This window comes from Ailuropoda melanoleuca, chromosome 2, assembly GCF_002007445.2.
Source record: "Ailuropoda melanoleuca isolate Jingjing chromosome 2, ASM200744v2, whole genome shotgun sequence".
Taxonomy (NCBI): Eukaryota; Metazoa; Chordata; class Mammalia; order Carnivora; family Ursidae; genus Ailuropoda; species Ailuropoda melanoleuca.
The window spans coordinates 63862104-63883548 of record NC_048219.1 but is presented as its reverse complement, the minus strand read 5'-3'; the positions used below and the strand labels follow the sequence as shown (position 1 = coordinate 63883548).

The 21445-nt window shown below is 46.4% G+C and overlaps 1 protein-coding gene across 1 annotated transcript in view; it reads left to right on the top strand.

The window, feature by feature from the left end:
* The window catches only part of ABCA4 (ATP binding cassette subfamily A member 4), a 134316-nt gene that overhangs the window by 21499 nt on the left and 91372 nt on the right, over positions 1–21445 (top strand). Inside the window, exons 6-8 of the mRNA XM_019798266.2 lie at positions 3204–3331; positions 7543–7740; positions 20482–20571. Of these exons, the coding sequence (XP_019653825.1) occupies positions 3204–3331; positions 7543–7740; positions 20482–20571 (416 nt within the window). The remainder of the gene's footprint in view (positions 1–3203; positions 3332–7542; positions 7741–20481; positions 20572–21445) is intronic.

The window sequence follows — 21445 nt, the reverse complement described above, 5'->3', positions numbered from 1 at the left end:
TTTATTTTGTTGTCCCATTGTCAGATGGAGTCCAGCCGGGAGGAAATGTAAGGGAAGTCATTTCAAACCACGATTTCTCTATGGTCTTTACAGTACGCATATGAGAACCGAAGTCACTGCCTCTCAACCCCAACCCAGGACTAGCTTTGAATTGGCATACAGGCGGTTCCTTCTGCGGGCCTTCAGGCTGTGGGGGAAATTCTCTAAATGAGAGCAGCTTCAGAGGTCTGGGGACACAGGGCCGGAAAAGGGCAGCCAAATCTCCCCAAAGGAATTTGGGGGCTGGGGACAGAGATTCTACAGCACCCCTGAACATGGTGGCCAAAAGAGGGGACAGGGGACCATCCCCAAAGTCTCCAAAGGAATTCCAGGCCAGGGACTGAGGTCCACCATCAGCATGGCAGACTGTTTCAGGGTCCATCCCAGGGTCACTTGGGGACCTTGCTCACTGTGAACATTGAATCCTCGGCCCAAAGCCCCAGTGGAGGGTAAAGCCTTCGAGAGCAAGGTGGGCGGCTGTCATCGGTATGTGCTTTTGCCTGTCAGTTTCCAGTCACCTGGGAAAGTATGCTGATGGTTGACCCAGGTGGCCTTTTCTTTTCCTAGCAAACCTGTCGTACAGCATTCTCAGCAGGGGAGGATTAATGGTAAAACACCAGACGTGAAGCCCCCTCCCCTCTCACCCCCAAGCAAGCACTGTGGTCTCTCAATCATCTTCAGGCACCTTCTTCCCACGAGCCCCACACATTCTCCTGGCTTCTCTCCCACCCCAATTCTCCCCTCCCCTCAGCTCCCCAGGCCTCAGCAGCCCCCTCCCCCAGCCTCTTCCCAGGGGAAACAAACAAGAAGAACCACATTTTAAACAAAATTTATTTTTCTTTCCTCCGGCCCCCAGTTCACATTTCTCCCTCGGGAGTCTAGTGGGGCTTCTGTCTGGTATCAGCCACCTCTTACATTTGGGGCCCCACACTCTCCCTACAGGGTGGCCCCCCAGCCCTCTGCAGGTGTGTGGAACCAGCAGGCTCCTGCCCCTTCCGCCTAGGGCCACGGCAGCCCAGTCACGGGGTGGGGGTGGGGGATGGCTATCCTCCCCAGCAAGATATTCGTACCCAAGGTCAGGTGAGTGAGTTAAAGACTAACTAATTGATAAACAGTCAAACGGGGTCCCGACTCTCAGGTCACGCTAACAGGTATTTATTGGGTGCCTCCTGTCATTCCACGGGTATTTATTGAGGCCCTGATTCCATGTCAGGCTCTCATGCTGGGTGTCAGAGAGAGGTGAGCTCAAGGGCTTGCATCTGTGTGCCCACCACTGCTAGGTATGATGAGGGGTATAATGAGAGCAGGGTCCAGAGCCCCCTCCTCTCCCGACACTGTGCGCGCACTATGTGCGTGTCTGAGGGGTCACTGAGGCCAGTATATAACGTAATGCTGAGTGTGAAGGAGTGACTGGGAGAAAGCAGAATAAGGGAGCTGGGGTCCAGGGGAAGGAAGAAAGGAAGTGGGGTTTGGAAGATGACATGACTTATGCCATCAGGAAAAGGGGAAGGCAAGAATAAAATAGAGCAGCCCCTTTCAGACCCCCTCCTGCTCCCGGGCTCCCTCCTGTATTCCGGTTCCCCTGAAGCCTTTGGGCTTTCCCTATGGGAAAGGCAGTGAGACTGGCTGGTGGCACAACGCCTGAGACACTGCGATGGAGCCAAGTGTCAGGGCTGGTTGCCCCTGCCCTAGCTGCGTCAGCAGGCCTGTGGGCTTGACCTATCCCCTTCGAAGAGGAAATTAGCAGCAGCCTCCGTCTGGACAAGGCTCTTCAGGGAAAGGCACAACCTGGAAACAGAAGGGAAGACTGTCAAGCATGCGGGGGATTAGGCCTCTTGGTCGCCTGGTGAGGGGAGAATTTGGGGGAGAGAAGATGGGGTGCTGGGGTGTTAGGACCAGGAAGCAGCAGGGGCATTTGATAATTAGAGTTAGTTGAAGAAGAACTAAGGGATAAGTAGTCAACCAGTCTCCCGGGGCGGGGGTGGGGGAGTTGGGATGTAGACATAGACACTTTCATGTAACCCAGACGCTTTCCCTTAATGTTGAAATGATTTCCTACGGATCTGGGCCTGTAAACTTCTTTGCTGGCCAGCGCCTCGTGACTGTGGCAGTGGCCCACTTGAGGCTGCGTGTTGGCCCTGGAAGCAGGCAGCGGAGGTGGGTACCCTGGGGGTGAAGCCCCTGGGAGGTGTCAAAATATTAATGCAATCCGAACAAGCGTCTATGGAGGGGACTCACTGTTTCCAGGCCTGGGAGTTAGCCCTTCACAGACCTTACCCCGAGTCACCCTCACAATAACCCTGGGAGGTGTGCAAAGGACAGACACAAAGGGTTCAATCACTTGCCACAGGGTCACCTTAATGGTTAGGAGTCCTTTATGCCTCCTTATAAAAAATTGCTGCTCTTTGTATGTTTTGAGGGAATCCAGAGAGAATGTGACTGGGGCCGATCAAGGCACAAAATCAGAAGTCCAGGCAATAGACCATCCCCTCTTTCCCACTTGAAGCTTTTCTTGCCCCAAACAGCCCCATCTCTCCTAGTCCATGTCAGCACCCTGAGCTTAGAGCCTTAGCTGAGATGACAGAAATGCCAGGAAGAACCCTCTACCCCATGACAACACAGTGTGGACACGACATGTGTGTCCTCTCATTCTAGACTAGGCTTTTTCAACCTTAACATTAATGACATTTTGGACCAGATGGTTGGTTCTTTGTTTTGTAGTGGGGAGGGAGGTTATCCTATCCATTGTGGATGTGTTACCAGCATCCCTGGCCTCTACCCAGTACCAGTTGCAGCACTCAAAAATGTCTCCAGACATTGCCAAATATTTCCAGGGGAGAAAAAATTGCCTCACCCCCCATCTGGTTGAGAGTCATTGCTCTAGACCAACCCCGCAATGCATCTGATGACCCCTCTCCTGCCTTGAGCTAACTCTTTTCACCTTCTGTGCCTTCTTGGTAAGTTTTGCCGGCTGTGTCATCAGTAAATGCTGTGACTGTGTTGGTGACAGCCCACTGGCAGGATCCCTGCCTCCAAACTCCCAGGGAACCCAAGAACAGAGCCTTCTGCGGAGAGCCAATTAGAAATGTTTCCAATTGGTTCTACATGTTCTCCCTTTTTTGACTTATTCCCATTCGACACCCTATTCTTTCACTCATATACAGGAAAAGGGATACGAATTCGGGATGTCCTAAAAGATGAAGAAACACTGACACTATTTCTCATGAAAAACATTGGCCTGTCTGACTCAGTTGTCTACCTTCTGGTCAACTCCCAAGTTCGTCCAGAGCAGGTAGGTGGATATCACTGGTCTCTGGACGGGAGGGGTGAGCCCTGAGCCTGAGATAAACAGGGGAGACCTTGCATTATTTTCCCTTCTTGCTTTCACATTCAGAATCCATGATTTCTTCCAAATATTCAGAAAACTACCTGGGGGGGGGGTGGTCACTTGAAACAATGCTCCTTCCTGGTATAGGACTCCCAAGCAGCCCAAATCCTGGCAGCACTTCAAACAGCTCAGATTTGCATAACTGGAAAGAACCTTAGAGAACACGTGGCTCAGAATCTTCTTAGAGTTGAGGAAACTGAGGTTTACTCATGTATTCATCAAATATTTAGGGACATTTTAGGTACCAGAATACGGTAGTGAACAATACAGGCAAACCCCTGACTCTGGGAGCTTGCATTCCAGGGGGACAACAGGGGATAATCAAATACGCAAAGATACGGAGCGTTTCCAGGTCGAGGTAGGTGAGAGGAAAATCTGGCAGGGTTGGGAGTTAGGGAGGCGCTAGGAGGCACGAGATGGGGGCAGCCTGAAATGAGATGGTCAGGGAAAGGCCTTCCTGCCAAGGTGGTATCTGACCCGACCTGCCTGAACAGAAGGCAGCCGTGGGAAGAGCTGGGAGAGGAGCGTTCCGGCGGGAGAAACGGACCGCGCCTGCGCAGTGTCTAAGCGCGCGGAGATAAACCTGCCAGCGTTACAGACCTCTCATTTCCTGTATGTCTTCTCGGTGCCAGGCAAGCTCCTTCTTCTATCCCCGCTGCACACTCTGATTCATGCCCCCCAAAATCGATCTCATGCATTTCATAATCTCCTATATGTATTCAGAGCATTTTTCCCACTAACACATGACCTTCCCCATCTGTGAAAGTCTGGGCCTCATGGGCTCCTGCCCAGCATCCTGGGCGTGCGGGTTCCTGGCGTGATGAACACAGTGAGAATGCAAGATAAGCAGTGGCCCGATAGTGCAGACACCCCTCCCGCCTCTCCTGGCCAGGTCTACGCCTCCTCCAGACTCCAGGGGAGAGACTGAGACATAAACAGAGAATTTCAGGGCCTGTGTCAGTACTGAGATAAAGGTCTGAGCCCAGAGGAGGGAGGGGGACCCCACAAGCCTGGGCAGGGCTGGCTCTGTCGAAAGGGGTTTTCAGACTGGTTCCCTGCGTAGTGGTGAAGAAGCCCGTACCTGCTTTTCTGGCTTCTCAGACCCTGAGGTTTTCCCTGAAACTACACGAGGGAAACTGAGGGTCAGCCCTGAGACGGTGTGTCAGGACCCTTGGAGTGCAGTGCCTGCAGTGCCCAGGCCCTTGAACTCAGGCCTCGCTGCCCTGATCCACTCTCCCTCCCACCCCCACCAGGCGGGGGGGAGGGGGTTGTTGGCGGGGGCAGCATCCATGGCTCATTCTCCCCTTTGCTTTCTCTTAGCTCATAAAACTCAAGTCCTGGAAATGCCTGTGATGACTTCCAGTTGGTAATAAAAGGGAGATGGAGATAAGGGCAGGAATTTAGGGGAAATTTCTCTCCAGTTCCTCACTGACGTGACATTTGGATCTCTAGTTGCTGGGTTGCTGGCATCAGAGCTGAGCCTTTCATGTGGGGAGAAAGGGCTGTGTCACTGGGTTGTGCTATTATGTAGTGTTGCTTGCTCTAATTAACTGGTGCTTCCCTGATTAGCAAACGTCAGAGCTTAAGAGGAAGCCCAGAGCCCCTGCTGCTGGAATAGGCTGGTCCTGTTGTCCCAGCTCTCTCTGGGCCCTGAGCCCTCCCTGCTTCCCAGCATGGTCTCCGGCTGCACCTGCCTCCCCATCTCTGTCTCGGGTCTCAATCCAGCTGCGCACTCCTTACCGGCGCCGTCCACCACAACTTTCTTCCATGATGGTGGTGTTCGCTCTCTGTGCCACCCAAGATGGTAGCCACCAGCCACACATGGCTGGTAGGCACTTGAGATAGGGCTAGGGCAGCTGAGGAACTGAATTTTAAATATTATTTAATGTTGATTAGTTTAAATTTAAATAGCCACATGGGGCTTACAGCTCTCCAATTGGTCAATCTCAGCAAACATGGGATTTTGTCCTTCATCAGGACTGCATGCCCCTCCTGGGTCCTCTCTGCCCGACAATGTGAGGACCGAGTACCTCTCTCCCCATCTAGGAAATTGTTAGACGGTGAGAGTGGAAGAGTTGTTTGGCTCATCACTCACCCCACCCCCAACCCCAGCCTTGTAAACTCCTGGACTTGCTTCAAGGCCCAGCTCAAGTGTTGCCTCCCCAGTGAAATCATTCATAAACCCTCCCTTCTTTGTTCTGCCCCCTCCCACTTCCCTACTCAGTGAAGAGCTAACAGGTAGTAATGAAGCACCAGCTCTGGGTTCAAATCTCAGCAAGGCCACACAGTTAACTGTGTGACCTCAAGCAAGTTAAATAACCACTCTATGCCTCTGAGTCCTCATTTATAAAATGGAGATGGTAAAAGTGCCTATGATTATTAGGGGGGGTCAAAAAAATTAATATGTGTAAAGCAGTAAGAACAGTGCTTGGCACACAGTAAACACTCAAAAAACACGGGCTATTCTTAACACTTCCTCTTCTGTGCTCTGGTTTCACTACATTCAGTTTAGCACTTACCACGCCTGCATTTCCAGCCAGCCGGTAAGCGCCTTGGAGAGCAGAAAACTCACCTTATTCTCTGTATCCCCAGTAACTGTTCTAGTCCCTGCAGAATGGGACTCAGTGAATGGGCATTGAATGAATGAGTCACTGTGTGAAAGAAGGAGCTGGGACCTTCATGCTGTTCCAGCTTTCCCACTAGCCTGCTGTGTAATTTCTCCACCATCACTTTTCTCCCCTAGAATATTGGAGGTTTGGACAAAGTGAGCTCATTGATTCCCTCCACCTCTGAATATTTTAGATGCTGGGATTAGGGCTGGGGATAAGAAGCAATGTGTGGGCAAAACAAGAAGGCTCTGTTGGAACGTGCACCCGGTTACAGTCCCCTGAGATTGATGAAGTCCACACCAACCCAGTGTCAGCCACGACCTCGGGAGGTGGGGGTGGGGTGTGGTGTGAGTGGAGCCTGAGCCTGCTCTGCATTCCTGCCCTGAGAGCTGTGTAATCGGAAGCCCTGGGGAGACTACAGAGGCCAGGGAAGCCCATGAAACTGTTCATGGTACGGGTGTTGGGAGTCCAAGACTCCAGGAGGCCAATTACTGTACTAGGCGGCCAAGGGTCTCTGGCTAAGGTTGTGGCCTCCCTGGTCTCTGAGGCCATCATGGGGATCGTGATTCACTGTCCAAGAGTCATTGTCCATGAGCTCCACAGGAACTATAAGATGTGGGCTGTCCAGCAGTTGGGGTCACCAGATAAAATACAGGATATCCAGTTTAGTTTGAATTTCAGATAAATGAATAATTTTTTTAACATAAGTATGTCTAATTTGGACCCTATTTGGGGCATACCTGTACTAAAAACTGTTCATTGTTTATCTGAAATTTAAATTTAATGGGGTGTCCAGGATTTTTATTTGCTAAATCTGTTGAGAAAGGAGAGAGGGGGCTTGTCATTTGCCATTGTTCCAGATGCATTCTAGCCACTCCCTGTCCTCAGCTTCAGGGCAGTAAGTCCTGATGGTGCCTTGGCATCACGCTAGGAACGGATGGCTCATATTTTAAGCGGCTCTCTGGTAAAATGAGGCTTGGGAGGGTATTAGTTTCCTGTGACTGCTGTAACAAACCACCACAAACTGTTAGTGGCTTAAAACAATACAAATTTGTTATCTTATGGCTCTGGAGGTCAGAAGTCTGAAAGTCAAGGTGTTGGTAGGGCTTCATTTCTTACTGGGGGATCTAGAGGGAAATCCATTTCCAGTTTCCAGAGACTGTCCACACTCTTTGGCTGGTGGCCTCCTTTCATCTTCAAGGCCAGCAGTGGCCAGTCAAGTCCCTCTCGCGTCACATTACTTTGACATTGTTTCTTCTACCTCCTTCTTCCACCAGGCTTTTAAAAAACCCTTGTGTTACATTGGGCCCACCTAGATAATCCAAAATAACCTCTTTATCTTAAAGTCAGCTGATTAGCACCCTTAATTTCATCTGTAATCCTAATTCCCCTTGCCCTACAACATAATGTATTCACAGGTTCTGTGGGTTAGGACATGGACATCTTTGGGGTGGCTGGTATTCTCCTACCACAGGGAGGTTTCCAGTTTTGCTTCTCCTCCTGCAGTTTGCTCATGGAGTCCCAGACCTGATGCTGAAGGACATCGCCTGCAGCGAGGCTCTCCTGAAGCGCTTCATAATCTTTAGCCAGCGCCACGGGGCACAGACAGTGCGCGACGCCATGTGCTCCCTCTCCCAGGGTACCCTACAGTGGGTGGAAGACACTCTGTATGCCAATGTGGACTTCTTCAAGCTCTTCCGTGTGGTAAGAGAGGTATTTAGCTGCTTACCCCTTGGAAGGTAATTCCTGGGTGCAGTAGGGCCTGCTGGCAAATCATCGGGGACTCATGAATTGATACTCAGGAGAGCATGAGCCTGGTGTTCAAGACAGTGCTTGAGGAAGCTCCAGGCTCCAAAGACTGAAGGAATCTTGACCGATAATATTTTTAGAGCAATGGCCCAGGCACCCAGGAGTCACTGTTAGGTTCACCATTAGTTATGTGGTTTGGCAGGTCTGAGTCCACTCCAAATGTGGGATAAATCCTCTCCACCACCTCTAGCAGTGTGGAAAGGAGGAGGCCTGGTTTGACTCCCTGCCCTACTGCTTTCTAATATAGTTGACCTTTGCTGGCCCCATCACTCATCTATATAACAAATATAATACTTTATAGAATGGCAGGAAAAGATACATGAAAAATATAGATGCAAATCATTAAATAAATTTCGATAAATCAGATCTTCACACTCTGGGTCTGCTCTTGACCACAAATGTTGCTGTTGCCAGGTAGAAAAGAATAACAGAAAATTTCATAGTCTCAAATATTTGGAAAACCCTCATCTAGCTCAACCCTGTGTTCTAGAACTGCATCTCAGGCTCACTTCTTGGGACCTGATAATGCCTCCTCTTTTGCTAGAAGGATGAGAGGGAATTATAAAAAGAAGGTGAAGAACAGCAGTTCTTACACTTCAGAGTGCATGAACATCACAAGGGAAGCTGGTAAAAGATGCAAATTCCAAACTGCCATCTCCAGAGACTGATTCAGAAGATCTGGGCTGGGCCCAGCATCTGCCCTGTTTCCTTAGGTGATTCCAGTGGAGGTCATTGTAGGCCATACTTTAAGAAACACTCAAAATTAGAATCCTTCAGAGAAGATGACATATATAAAAATATACATATTGTTTCTATAATTATAAAATGTTTCTAGGATCCAATTGTGTTTTTTTCTTGTGCCTGCATTTTAATTTCTGAAACTGTGTTGTAGGGTATGTCAATTATGAGAACTTGGTTCAGGAATTTGTGTTTGGCCTTTTTATGGTTCTTCTCTCAAGTCCCAGAAAACCCACTCTCAGCTTGTCTTAAAAAGCAAGTTGAAGGCTTTTAAAAACAACAACAAAAATAAAACAACACCCCTCAGTTTCTGGCAGAGTTCACATTTGATTCCTTTCAAAACATGACTTTCTCTTGGAACGTTACTCTCCAATGTTCCCATCTCATCAGGGTGGGTCTCCAGAATGTAAAGAGGGGTTAGTACTTACGTAAGCCATCACCACTGAGAGCTCAGAACCCCAGAGAAGTCCCCTCAGCTCCCCATGCTATAGGGAGAATAAAAAGGCATGTGGTTCAAACTTCTCTGTCTAAAATTCCAAAAGGAAGTCGATTTTCGATGTACTCCTTTGTTTTCAGAATCATCAAGAGTGAGTAAGGCAGTAAAGATCCCTTATGCTGGGCAGCCGAACACCAGCGAAGCTAGGGACCAGTACCTGTGTTTGCAGAGGTGTTAATGTCCCTGGGCACCCAGGATGGTGCAATCCTCCAGGCAACAGAAAAAAGGCAGGGCCATGCACCTCTTTTTGAAGTATCTTGGCTGCTAGTATAGGTAAATGTACCTTTGGAGCATGACCAGCAATACTAGGAAGAGCAGTTCTGGATGTAGCAGAATCAAGGGAGACCTGGGCAAAACTTTCCATTAGGAGCTGGAACCAAGCTCAGATCACTGGCTTCAGAATGTTTATCACACCAGAAAGTCTTTCCTTCTACAAGTGCTAGAGTTCAGAGACCAGAGGAGAACGTTGGCTGGTTGCCCTTACCGACCTGAGGCATATCCTGTGTGCTTGCTCACCACCTCTGTTCCTGAGTGCATGCACTCAAACGTGACCCTGATGCCTTCAAGGGGCTAGGCACTGTGCTAAGGCTGAGGCTCCAACCATGATCCTACCACCCTCACTGAACCCTTAGCCTGAGAAAAGCAAAAAGGTCATGTCACAGCAGTTGGTGTTAGAAACACCCAACACCAACAACATTTGGGCGCTGGAGCAGTGGTTCCCAGCCTGGCTGCACATTGAACCCCGAGAGAGCTTTTAAAAACTACCAGTGCCTGGTCCCCACCCCCAGAGATGTTGATTCCATGGGCCTTAGTGTTTTTAAAAGCTTCCCAGATCATTCCAGTGTCCAGCCGGATTGGATTCACTGACCTAGAACATAGGAGTTTGGTTCCCATGTTGAGAATCACTGACCTAGAACATAGGAGTTTGATTTACAATCTCAGTTTCTGTAGACCAAGCATAATAATAATACCCCAAATGCCACTAAGGATTCAAAGCACTTCATTTGAGAGCACCCATGAGACCGGAGTGCTTTGGACCCATCCTCCCTGCCACGCTCTTAAAAAAGACAGCTGCCCCAGAGATAGCCTGGAGGAAAAAAAACCCAGCAGGAGGTGGGTCCCTAGGACTACCCCTACCTGCCCTCTTCTTGCCCCTGCTCATCTTTGCGTGGAAAGACCAGACCAAGACAGGACACATGGAGTGCAGGCAAAGAAACAAACACCCTGTCTGGTGCCCTTGAAATGTGCTTCTTCATTTGACAAGTGGACAGAGTGGCTAAACTTTTTTTTTTAATTACTAATAAGGAAACCCAAAAGAAACTGCAGGCATGGAGAGACAGGATTTTTGCTTTCATTGCTCCTGTACCCATCTTATCCGTATTTTCAGAACAACAACCCTGAGGCAGCATAGAAAAGCTCAGGGAAGACCCTCAGACCCTCTGAGAAGCAGAGGCTGCTCCAAGGCCAGGGGTGGGAGCCTCTCTGGGACTAGGCTGTTATTGCAGCTGGTTGGCGGGCAGCCACGCTTAGATCCAGCACCGGGGAATGCTGTGCCTTCTGTTCTCCTGGGCTGTTTCTCATACGCATGTACACCAGCGCGCAAAGGTTTTATTAAATGCCAAGGCAACGCTCATTAACAAAGAAAGAGGGGCAATGTCAGGAAGCCGGGGTGATGGCCCCAGCCCCTGCTGTGTATGGAGCTGGGGCGTGGGTGGGTGGGCATGCAACCTCCAGACCCGGCCCTCGGAGCTGAGGAGATCCGAGAGGAGGGTTTGGCGGTTAGCACCAACTGGGGCCAGCTGTGTTTTCCCTCGGCCCGTTGGTAATCAGAAGCCAGTGTTCTCATCCTCAAATAATCCCAACACAGTCACCGTGGCCTCACTCCACCCCACCCGTCCCCATACGTACTCACGCACACCCAGCGCACGTGCCTGCCGGAGCGTGCGCAGAGGCACGCGGGCGCGCACGCGCACTGCCTGCCAGTCACCTCGGTGGGCTGTCAGGTGGCTGGATTTTTCTCTGAGGAGCTTCAGGCACTCTTGGTTTCAGCTTGGCTGAGTGAGCTTGAAAGAGCTTGCCTTCACCTGTGGTCCTCTCGGGCTTGACGCCCCCCAGCTGGAAAACCAGCCGCTCAGCCCTGGCCCCACGGTATCAGTATCATGTATCATGCCGGCCAACACTACCTGAAACATTTCACACCTCGTAAAAACAGTATGTCAGTTTCGGGTGAGGGGTTGGGACGTTTCCCATCTGATTTGGCCCAAGGCAGGAATGCCCCTCCTCCTCCTCCTCCTCCCTCTACGGTCCTTCCTGTTTTCTCTCTGACTCTGGTGCACAGCTTTGAAATCTTGCTGAGAAGCAAATCTGTCCCTTCTGCTCTGAATGTTTATTTGTGGAAGTTCGGCAGGGGAACGGAGGCTGTGCCAAGACCTGCCACACTGCTGGGAAATCTGAATTTCCCTCCCTTCCCCCTTCTCAATGGATGTTGATAGAGGAAATTTGGCCTCCCCGGCATTTTGGCCCCCGGTTTTCCCCTTTGCAATCGCTTCCAGTGTGGCATCATTCAGTTTTCTTTACTTGCCCTCAACCACTATTCTGTCGCAGTTTTTACTTTTCTGACTTCATTTCACCCGTGTCTCTTTGACTGTGGGGTGGCTGAACATTGGTTTGGGACGGGCCAAAGGACCCAGTCTTGGGGGCCCTGACTACATATGCCTTTCAATGTCCTGCTTTGTTCTTGGCTCTGCTCCCTAAATTGCTGAATCGTTGGGAATAAATGTGGGTGGACTGCTTGCTGCTGCCCAGTGTGAGCTGGCTATGGTTTCCCTTCTGTGGGATCTTTCATTGCAGTTTGTTAAATTCAACTTACGCGTTTCAATTTTCGGATAATATTGAAGTGTCACAATTCTCTGGAAAAGCCCCACATCTCCAGAAATTTATAATGAGGTCCCATTAATGACTTAACCTCATGATTTCCTCTCCTTTCTGATTCTGAATCTTTGGACTTGTCAACTTTCTCCCACTTGTGTGTGAGCGTTTTGAGAGGGAAGGAGGGAGAGGACTGATAGCCAGTGCCAGCAGTATGAGGTGGGGGGTGGGGGGGCAGCAGGGCTGTTGTTGGGCGACAGTATGACGTGGGGGGTGGGGGGCAGCAAGGCTGTTGGGTTAATATAAAATTAAGTCAGAAGGTAGGTTTTTTGGTTTTTTTTTTTTAATTATGAAACCCACAGCAAGTATATTTGATTTACAGCATTAGTATTTATTCTCCTTACATCTATAAACTATAGATCTCCCCTGGGTGAATGAAATCTCCCCTGAGTGAATGAATTTCAGTAAAAAAGAAATAAAAAGGAAATAGGAAAGAGGAACTTTAATGTACATTAAATGTTCCTTAGGCCTGTGGGCATAACTGTCATTGGCCTGCTTTGATTTCTTGTGGGCTTCAGACATACAGGAGGCCACAGCTTATTTTCATGATAGATTAGATGTCATTTTTATGAATTTGAAAAGAAAAAAATACTGAGTAGTCAAAATTAAAATCACTTCAGACACAAGAAGACCCCTGTGAAGGTTGCTGTTTTAATAATGGGTCCTGGGTCCTGACCTTTATTTAGCTAATACAGATTGAAAACCAATGTATTAGGGATTAGGTTCTCTCCAGAGTAAACTGGTTTTGAAAAGGATTTTGGCCTCTCATAGTTCATCTCTCCGCAGAACAGTAGTTCTTAACCTTTTTATGAATTAGGACTACCTTTGAGAATCTGATAACAGCTCTAAACCTTTTCTCTAGAGAAATATAAGTTCACACAAACACAGAAGGCGTAGGGGCTCATGGGGCCTCTGAAGCCACCCCAGTTAAGAACTTTTGCATTAAAATGTCTTTCCTACCTACCATTGATATATGCCCTTTCCTAAAGTGTCTCACTCACTATAGCCACAGATTCTTCCTTAACTCTACTTACGAAGTAATCAGCTTCTCCCCCTGAGCATGGGACCCGATGGTGAGAGGACCAGAGGCTGGGCAGCCCGCTGGAGCACACACAGTTCTGGTGGTCAGGACACTGGGTTCTGGCTCTGGGCTGGCCCCTAACTTGCTGTCATTTAAGTAATCCTTGCTTACTTGCTACACTTGCTACACTCCCCATCTGTAAAATCAAGTTAACAAGATCTATGCTACCTGTCTCAGAAGCTGATAGCAGAAATTCACATTAGAGAAGAGATGAACAAGCACTTGGAAACAAAAAGCATTTTTGCTCTTACCAAAGCAAGAATGCAGCTGCTTTGCAGAGGCCCCATTGTTCCCTTGTCATTGCTACACTCTCGGAAATGTTCTTCTCAAACCCTTAGGTGGGACGTTCTTCTTTCTCAGACCCCTCAGACCAGCAAGAGGTCTGTCTCATGCATTGACCTTTTGACTGCCCCTAGATTCCAAATGCTATTCTGCTTTCATCAACCACAAATATCAGGACTGAAGTCACAGCAGAGGAAAAAAGCCCTAGTTTCTTTTGAGCCAAAGAAAGTCCCATCACTTGTCTGTTCACATACTCCAGAACGCACCCTCTCATCATGACACTTTGTTCCCTTCAATCCTGGGAGATAGAATGTCTCTGTGACCTCTCCTGGTAGAGACAGTTTGGCATTTCCCCCAACCCCAAGTGATTTAGTCTGAATTCTCCACTCATGACGCATTTCCTGGTACTCAGGGTGTCCCCTCCTGGTTGCCCCCTCACCACTCAAGCCAGCTTCCTCTCTTTTCATCTGATGCTTAACAACTGTCAGGTTGCAACAAACATACTTCAAATCCACATTCTCCCAGTTGCCTAGCAACAACTTCCCCCCTGGATAAATCTGGATTTCCTCTAGCAGCGGCCCAGGACTGAACACAGTAAGCCTGTACTGTCTGTCCCCTGCTTTGTCTGCTTTTCACCTCTGTCTGGGTGCTTTCAAGACAGCAGTTCATCCTTCTACCAGCTCCCAAAGGCCATGTCATCTGTGTAAACACACTGTTAACTGAAGGCTACCTATTTACCCTCGTGTTAGGTAGATCCTCAGCTTAGAAATAATACTGTTTTCTAGATGGTTTTCTTGAATCAGAGAAAGTAAAACAAAAATTTCAACTCACAAAACATTCTTTTGTGTGCTGGCAGAGTGGCATCTATTTGATTAATCTATTGGGTCTAAAGCATCAGCAAATATTGCTCAAACAAATTTCTTTTTAGTAGCTAATATGCTTTATTCTGCCCTAAGAAAAAAAATATTACATATTCCCATAGGACAGACATATTTCTTGTTCCTTGAGAACCCAAACAGAGACCTAGTATAGTCAGAATCTTCTTGACTGCCAGCTATGGCCTTCTGTCTATTTCTTTGAGCATAGATCAAGGCCCAGGGATCCCTCCCACCCCCAAAAACCAGCCATAGCTGATGGGAAATGATAGAGACATACCCTTTCCATATCCCTATTTATATATCCAGTCTTTCTTCAGAAGCCTAATCAGATCTTGAAATTGGGTTGACAGTGCTGAGCCCAGTTGTTACATGGAAGGGTTACTTGTTATTTGGGAAATCAAGAGAATTTGTTGGCATAGGAAGCACTGGTGTGTGTGTGTGTGTGTGTGTGTGTGTGTGTGTGTGTGTGTGTGTGAAAAAGAGAGAGAGAGAGAGAGAGAGAGATGATACTTAACCATTTTGGTCTATGAGCCTTTTTCCAGAAATGTTTTTACATTTTCATTCAAATAAACTTAACAGTCTCTTCCGGTTCTTTCGGCAGGAACAATCCATGTGAATTTGAATAGATAATGGGGGAGGGAACCAAAAGAAGAGGAGAGCCCTGGGAAAGTTATTATATAATTTATGGCAACATCAGTCAGACAGTTGGTGGCCAGATACGTGTGGAGGGTTCCCTGGGGGGCCAGACACTGTTCTGAGTTGTAAGCGGTAACAGAGATGTGAATCCAAGACCCTCATCATTTACTATCTCCACTGGAAAGAGCCAGAAAAAGAATTGCAACTGTAATACCAAGGACATAGCTGGAGCTCAGTAAACATTTGAATAATGAGCATCATTAAATTATTAACAAGATCAAAAAAGAAAGTGTTAACTAGACCCAAAAGTGCCTCTCAAGCTGTTGTTTTTCCTGTTTCCTCTCCCCCAAATTCCTGGTCTTGTTCTTATCTGGCTGTCTCTCTAGTCACTCTCTCCACATTCCTCTCTCCACCTGGAATTCCTGGCCCTCCCCTTCCATCCACAAACACTGCCCTTATCCTCAGGATCATCACCTTGTCTTCTTTCAAACATCAGATCAAGTGTTACCTTCCCCAACCCCAGGTGGAACTGACCACTCCCTTCCTGTAAGTCACCATCATATCTGTAGAGACATACCTCATGGAACTCAAAACCTCAATAGGCTCTGTCTTTTTCCTACTAGATTTTAGCTAATTTACTCATTAATTAATATAAAATATTTATTGAGCATGTACTGTGTACCATGTCCTGCAGATATAAAACAAAATAAAGCCTATCTTTATGCTTACTGAGTTTACAGTATAGTGGAGAGACACATACATTAAAAATAATAGCAAATCAATATAAAAGTGACAAATGGATGCACTGAGAATTCTATTAGCAGCTAGGAGGAGCACCTAACACCTGGCGTAGGAAGCCAGGAAGAGCATGGAAGAAGAAAGGAAGGCTTTTTGGAGAAGCTGAGGTGGTTTCAGACGAGTTGACTCTGGCCACTAGGGGTGATGATGAGGATGCAGTGAAATGGGCTGAGTTGGCTGTATTATTTATTTGGCTCCAAAGTAATGGGTGTAGTAGATTTGCAGAGGCCTACAAGAATGTTTGATACCTGAAAATGAAAAATTATGGCTCTGAAATACAAAGAAAAAGCTTTAAAACTGAAATCAATAAGTATTTCATTGAATGTTTAAGGGAAGTATTATTCAACTTTATTATTAAATTTAGTGTTCATAAAATTTGAAATTCAAAACACGAGTTTATAGTTCAGGTTTATCGTTCAGTGTAGTCCCACTTTACAAACATTCCTAAGTATTTGCACTGATTGCTGAGAAATCATACCATATCATTCATTAAATGAGATACTCAAAGCCAATAATTTCAAAAGCAAAATTAAGAGCCCTTAAAAATATACAGAAATCTAGCTAGAGGTATACATGGATATAGATACATATAAGTATGACAGAGACACAGATGCTTTTCACTGTGTTGAATTTGCTGCAGGACAGAGTTTTAAGACCAGAATGTGCCTAGAACCTATGGAGGTAAAGGAAAAGCATTGGAGAGAAGATGCACACTTAGGCAGAACACAGCCACAGATCATCTCTAGCCCATAGCCAAGTGAAGAAAACAGACAACAAACTCACAAAGAAGGGGAAGTGATTATGAGCAATTGGAGCTGGTGACTAACTGATGTCCAATCTCTTTGGACACATGAATATGACAGTTCCTTATTTTCTGTGCTCTGTGCTCCTAGCCTTTCTTAGGTCCCTTCCCATTATGTAGGACCTGGTTATTTTTTCTCCACACAGCTCTTAGGACTCCAGTCCTGATTCCAGCTTCCTCCAGTTTTTCAGATACCCCTTGGCTACTCTTTTTGCAAAGAGAGGGCTCATCCTGCCCCACACTCAGACCCAGTACCAGTTCCTAGGTCTCCAGGCTGGAGATTTTGACAATGGGATGGGGATGGGGAAGAATCAGTGGTGACTTTCAGGCTTTTAGCTTTGGTGACAGGGCAAAAGATCATGCCACTAGCTGAAGAAGTAGTCGCAGGAGCAGAAACCAATTTGGGAAAAGTGATGTAATCAGTTTAGGCTGAGTTGGATCTGGCTGGGGGTTAGAGGTACAGATTTAAAAGTCACAAACAAAAAAGTAGCAGATTAAATGATAAAGGGAATGAGTCTATGCAGAGTGAGAGCAGCAAGACCATGGAGCTCAGGAACCTCAGTGCTGAAGGAGAAGGTAGAGGCAGAGGAGCTCATGGGAAAGCAGGGAAGGATCAGAGCAAACCAGACAAGAGCAGTGTCACAGACATCAAGGGGTGAAGAGGACATGATCAAAAGTGTCGAGAGAAGCAGAGAGGTCTGAAAAGACAAGAACCAAAAGTATCCATTAGACTTAAAAACTAGGAGGAAACTGGGGATTTAACTAGAATGTTAAAGTGTCTTCATTGGACGGTGAGGGTGGAAGACAGGAGTGTTGGTGAGAAATTGAAGTCACTGCACATGGACTACTCTTCCAAGAAGTGTGGGAATAAAGGGGGAGGGCAGTTAGACTGTAGCTACAGGGGAATAAGGCATCAGATCTTGAGCACATATATGTGATAATAGTGAAGGGAAACCTGAAGATACATCAGTGAGATTCTTGCAGGTAAACTTCATGAAGGAAGGACTTTGTTTTGATCATTGCTATACCCCCCCCCAACCACTGGCGCAGAGCGGACAGTCTATACATATTTTTCAAATGTGTAATTATGTCATTTAGAAACTATAATTGGCTGCAACAGAATGCTGAAAAAACAGTGGCTTTCATATTCCTCCCAAAGTGGAGTCCTGTCATGGGTCATTCAGGATTGGTGTGGAGCCTCCAGAAATTTCCCCAAGAACCCAGGCTCCTCTTCTTTTCCATCACTCATCCCTAGCATGTGCTTATCATCTGCTGATCTTAAGATGTCTACTCTACATCCTGCAGCACATAAATGTTCCAGGCAGGCAGGCAGAGGGCCCTCCTTTAATAGGCCTTCCCCAAAAGCCCCACTCTGTGACTTCTCCTGATATCTTATTGGTCGGGATTTTGTCACATGACCACCCCATGTACAATAGAGTCTGGGAAATGTAGTTTTTAGCTAAGCATTATCACCATTAGCAAAATCAAATGACATACATATTAGGAAATGTAGAAAGAAGTCCAGCCTGAAGGAAGAGAAGCAAGAGAGAAGGTGAGAGGGGGAGCCATGTGTGTCCAGTGCTGGTATTGACCTTCTCTCCTGGAGGCAGTAGGGAGCCGTGTAAGATCTTTGAGCTGGAGAGGTGACATGGTTGGATTGGTCTGTTAGGTAACCCAGGCTACAGTGTGGGGAGTGCATTGGAAGGGAGGAATCTAGAGACAAGGGAACAGCAAGAAGACTATTCTGATGAAAATGTCTGGGAGAGAAGCAAGGAGAGCGTGAGCAAAGGCAGTCCTAGTGAGGAAGAGAAAAAAGAGAGAAGAGAGTATTTATTTAGTATTCATTCATTCAGCTATTTATTTATTCTTGCATGCAAAAAGCCTCTTTATTTTAAGTCTTTCTATTACAAAAATAAGTATAAAAGTAGAGAGAATAATGTAATGAACTCCCATGGATCCGTCACACAGCTTCAGCTGTTTTCAACATTTGGCCATTATTATTTAATCTCCTCCTCACTTTTCTTTCCCCTGAAATATTTTAAAACAAAACACAGATAACATATTCTTTCACCCTTACATACTTCCCTATATATCTCTAACACATGGAAACTTACTTGTTTTAACAAAACCACAATTCTACCATCACACCCAACAAAATTAACAATAATTCCTTAATATGATCTAATACCCAATCATGTTCACTTTCCTCTGATTGTTACAGCTGATTTGTTCAGGTCAAAATAAAGTCCACACATAGCATTTTATTGCTGTATCTCTTAGATCTCCTTTCATCTCTACTAGATCTTTTTGGAGTGGTCAGGAGGTGAATCACAGGAGTTGGTGATAACTTGCCACTGGCACACATTTTTACCTGCTGGCTTCCTCCCTACCTACTGTTCTCAGCCCCACCCTCTCATGGAATTAAAGCAGGAATTAAAGTGCTTTGCCCAGCATTCCCTGAAACCATTTTCAAGGAGTTTGTAAAGAAGTCCTGGCAAGACCAACATCTAGGCTCAGTGTGAAGGTTAAGAAGAGAAGATGCTTCTCAGTGGTATAGTTGCAAGGGTGGTTTTGCTGCTGTTTCCTCTGGTAAATTGTTCTCCTGTCTGCTTTGTAGCCCTCATAACAAAGCCTTTCATTTTACAGTTCGGAAATGAACCAGAAATGCTGATGTTCCATGAGTGTTCCTGTATTCATTCTTTGGTATCAGGACCAAAGAGACTGTGAGGACCCCAGCCCTGACAGCAGGGAGAAGAGAGGACAGGACCACTGCTAGAAATGGGAGGCTGGGCTGCTCAAACCTAACTCCACCTTCTCAACTGGGCTGCAGCTGGGTCAGCCCACCCATCATTTAGGAGAACCCCCCTAGCAAATAAAAAGCTGAGGTTTGTGGCTTGTGGTCCACAGATCCTTGAGTCACAATTACACATTGATCTTGTGAAAAATGCAGAGCCCCTGCAGACATACTCAAGATGCACACTTGAGTTTGAAAACCACCATCTTAAAACTTAGAATTCAGTCCTAAAAGACACAGGATCAGTGAGTCAATCAGTTTTGAAACTGTCAAGAATGAAGTCATTCGGGGTACCTGGGTGGCTCAGTCGTTAAGCGTCTGCCTTCAGCCCAGGGCGTGATCCCAGGGTCCTGGGATCGAGCCCTCTCCCACTCCTCTTGCTTGTGTTCCCTCTCTTGCTGGCTCTGTCTCTCTCTGTCAAATAAATAAAATCATAAAAAAAAAAAAAAAGGATGAAGTCATTCATTCAGGACTTGAACTTGATTTCCGGAAAACAAGTTGTTCACGTTGGGCTCAGGTTTGGAGCCAGCAAACTTGCGTGCTTCCACATTACCCATGTAAGTGAAAAGTGCACGAGTAGTTTTGTGTTGTCTCGTGGGCCTGGGGTCACTAGAACACTGCTGTCAAGTGGGTAATCTGCAAGGAAATTTCTCTTCAAAGCTGCCAGCAGCCGCTTTAAAAGAAAGATGATATAACTAGCCAAATCTTCCATATAAGAAAGTAGTGTTGAACAGAAGAAGAGACACAACCTACCTGAAAAAGCCTCAAAGGGAGCAGAGATGCGAACAGTGAGTAAGCCTGAGCTTGTCTGCAGAGCCCAAGGTGCTCAGATGGGCCTTCCTTCACAGTCCAGCAGCTGTGTCGGTTTCCTTTCTCCGGAAGGCTTGTTTGGTGTTGCTAAAGCAGCAATCAGAATCATTTCGGCAGATTTAATGTCACTGTGAAACTATTTGTGATTGACTAGCTCAGCAGGGAGCTGAGCCTGGAATCAGACTTGGAATAAGAGCCTTTGATTTTTCTCAATTAAATGAAACAAGTCTGTTTTTGAAAGTAATCTAGCAGAAGAGGTCCTGTGATCAGAAAAAAGGGGAGGAAATGTTTGTTTTTCAAGCATACAGGAGATCAGATAGCACCATGTATAACTTATACATGTATGTATATACACACATATATATTTTGTATTTTTTTTCCTATCAATTACAGCTTCCCACACTCCTAGACAGCAGTTCTCAAGGTATCAATCTGAGATTCTGGGGAAGAATATTATCTGATATGTCGCCAAAAATTCAAGAGGTAAGCGGCCTGATGATACTAATGATAATGTTATTATATCTTTCTACCATTTTACCACACTTATTATATCAAACAATTTAATTGTACCTCAGACCTGTTCAAGGAGAAATACATTTGAACTTTCTATCTAGCAATTTCAAAGCACCTGTTCACATCCTAAATTATCTGTGCTCCTAGGTTGGAGGCAAAAAGAAGGGAACCATCCTTCTGATTTCACGCCTAGGAAAAAATGCCACCATATCTTGTGTGGCAGATTATCAGTGGACTTACAATGAATCTAAGTCCTTCCAGTATTGATGTGGTCTATCCTATTATGCTCTTAAAATACACCTAAATCTATGCTGCTAATAACCATAGCATACACTCACAAAGTGCTTACAGGCATTATTTTAAAGTCTTAAATATACTGACTCATTCCATCACAAAAAAACCAATTGACGTTTTTGTGTTGTTTGGTGAAAGATGTGCATGTTTCAATTAACATCTGGTTGCATAAGCTTTTTCCTGTATAGAAATTGATTCTCCACTCGATAGATGAGAGGTGCTGGGTGCATAATGATGAAGAGACAGCTATGGTCACTACCCTAGTGAAACGTACAATCTAATGGGGGAAGAACAATGTGAAATAAACAATTACCTTCAAGTGTGATGTATATTATGAAAGGGAGGCAAAAGGTGAAGCATAATTTTCCCCAAACATTTTCCCCTTCAGTATTCTCAGCTGACTTGGGCTTAGCCAACCTGGAAAATTGCATTGTGAAATCTGTGTTCATAAAACTAAGTTCAACCTAAGCAGAGTGTGAGTGCTACTGTTCAGAGAAGCTAGAGAGAGGCCCATTGTACTGATGGCCGTCTGCTCTAGCAGGAGTCTCTC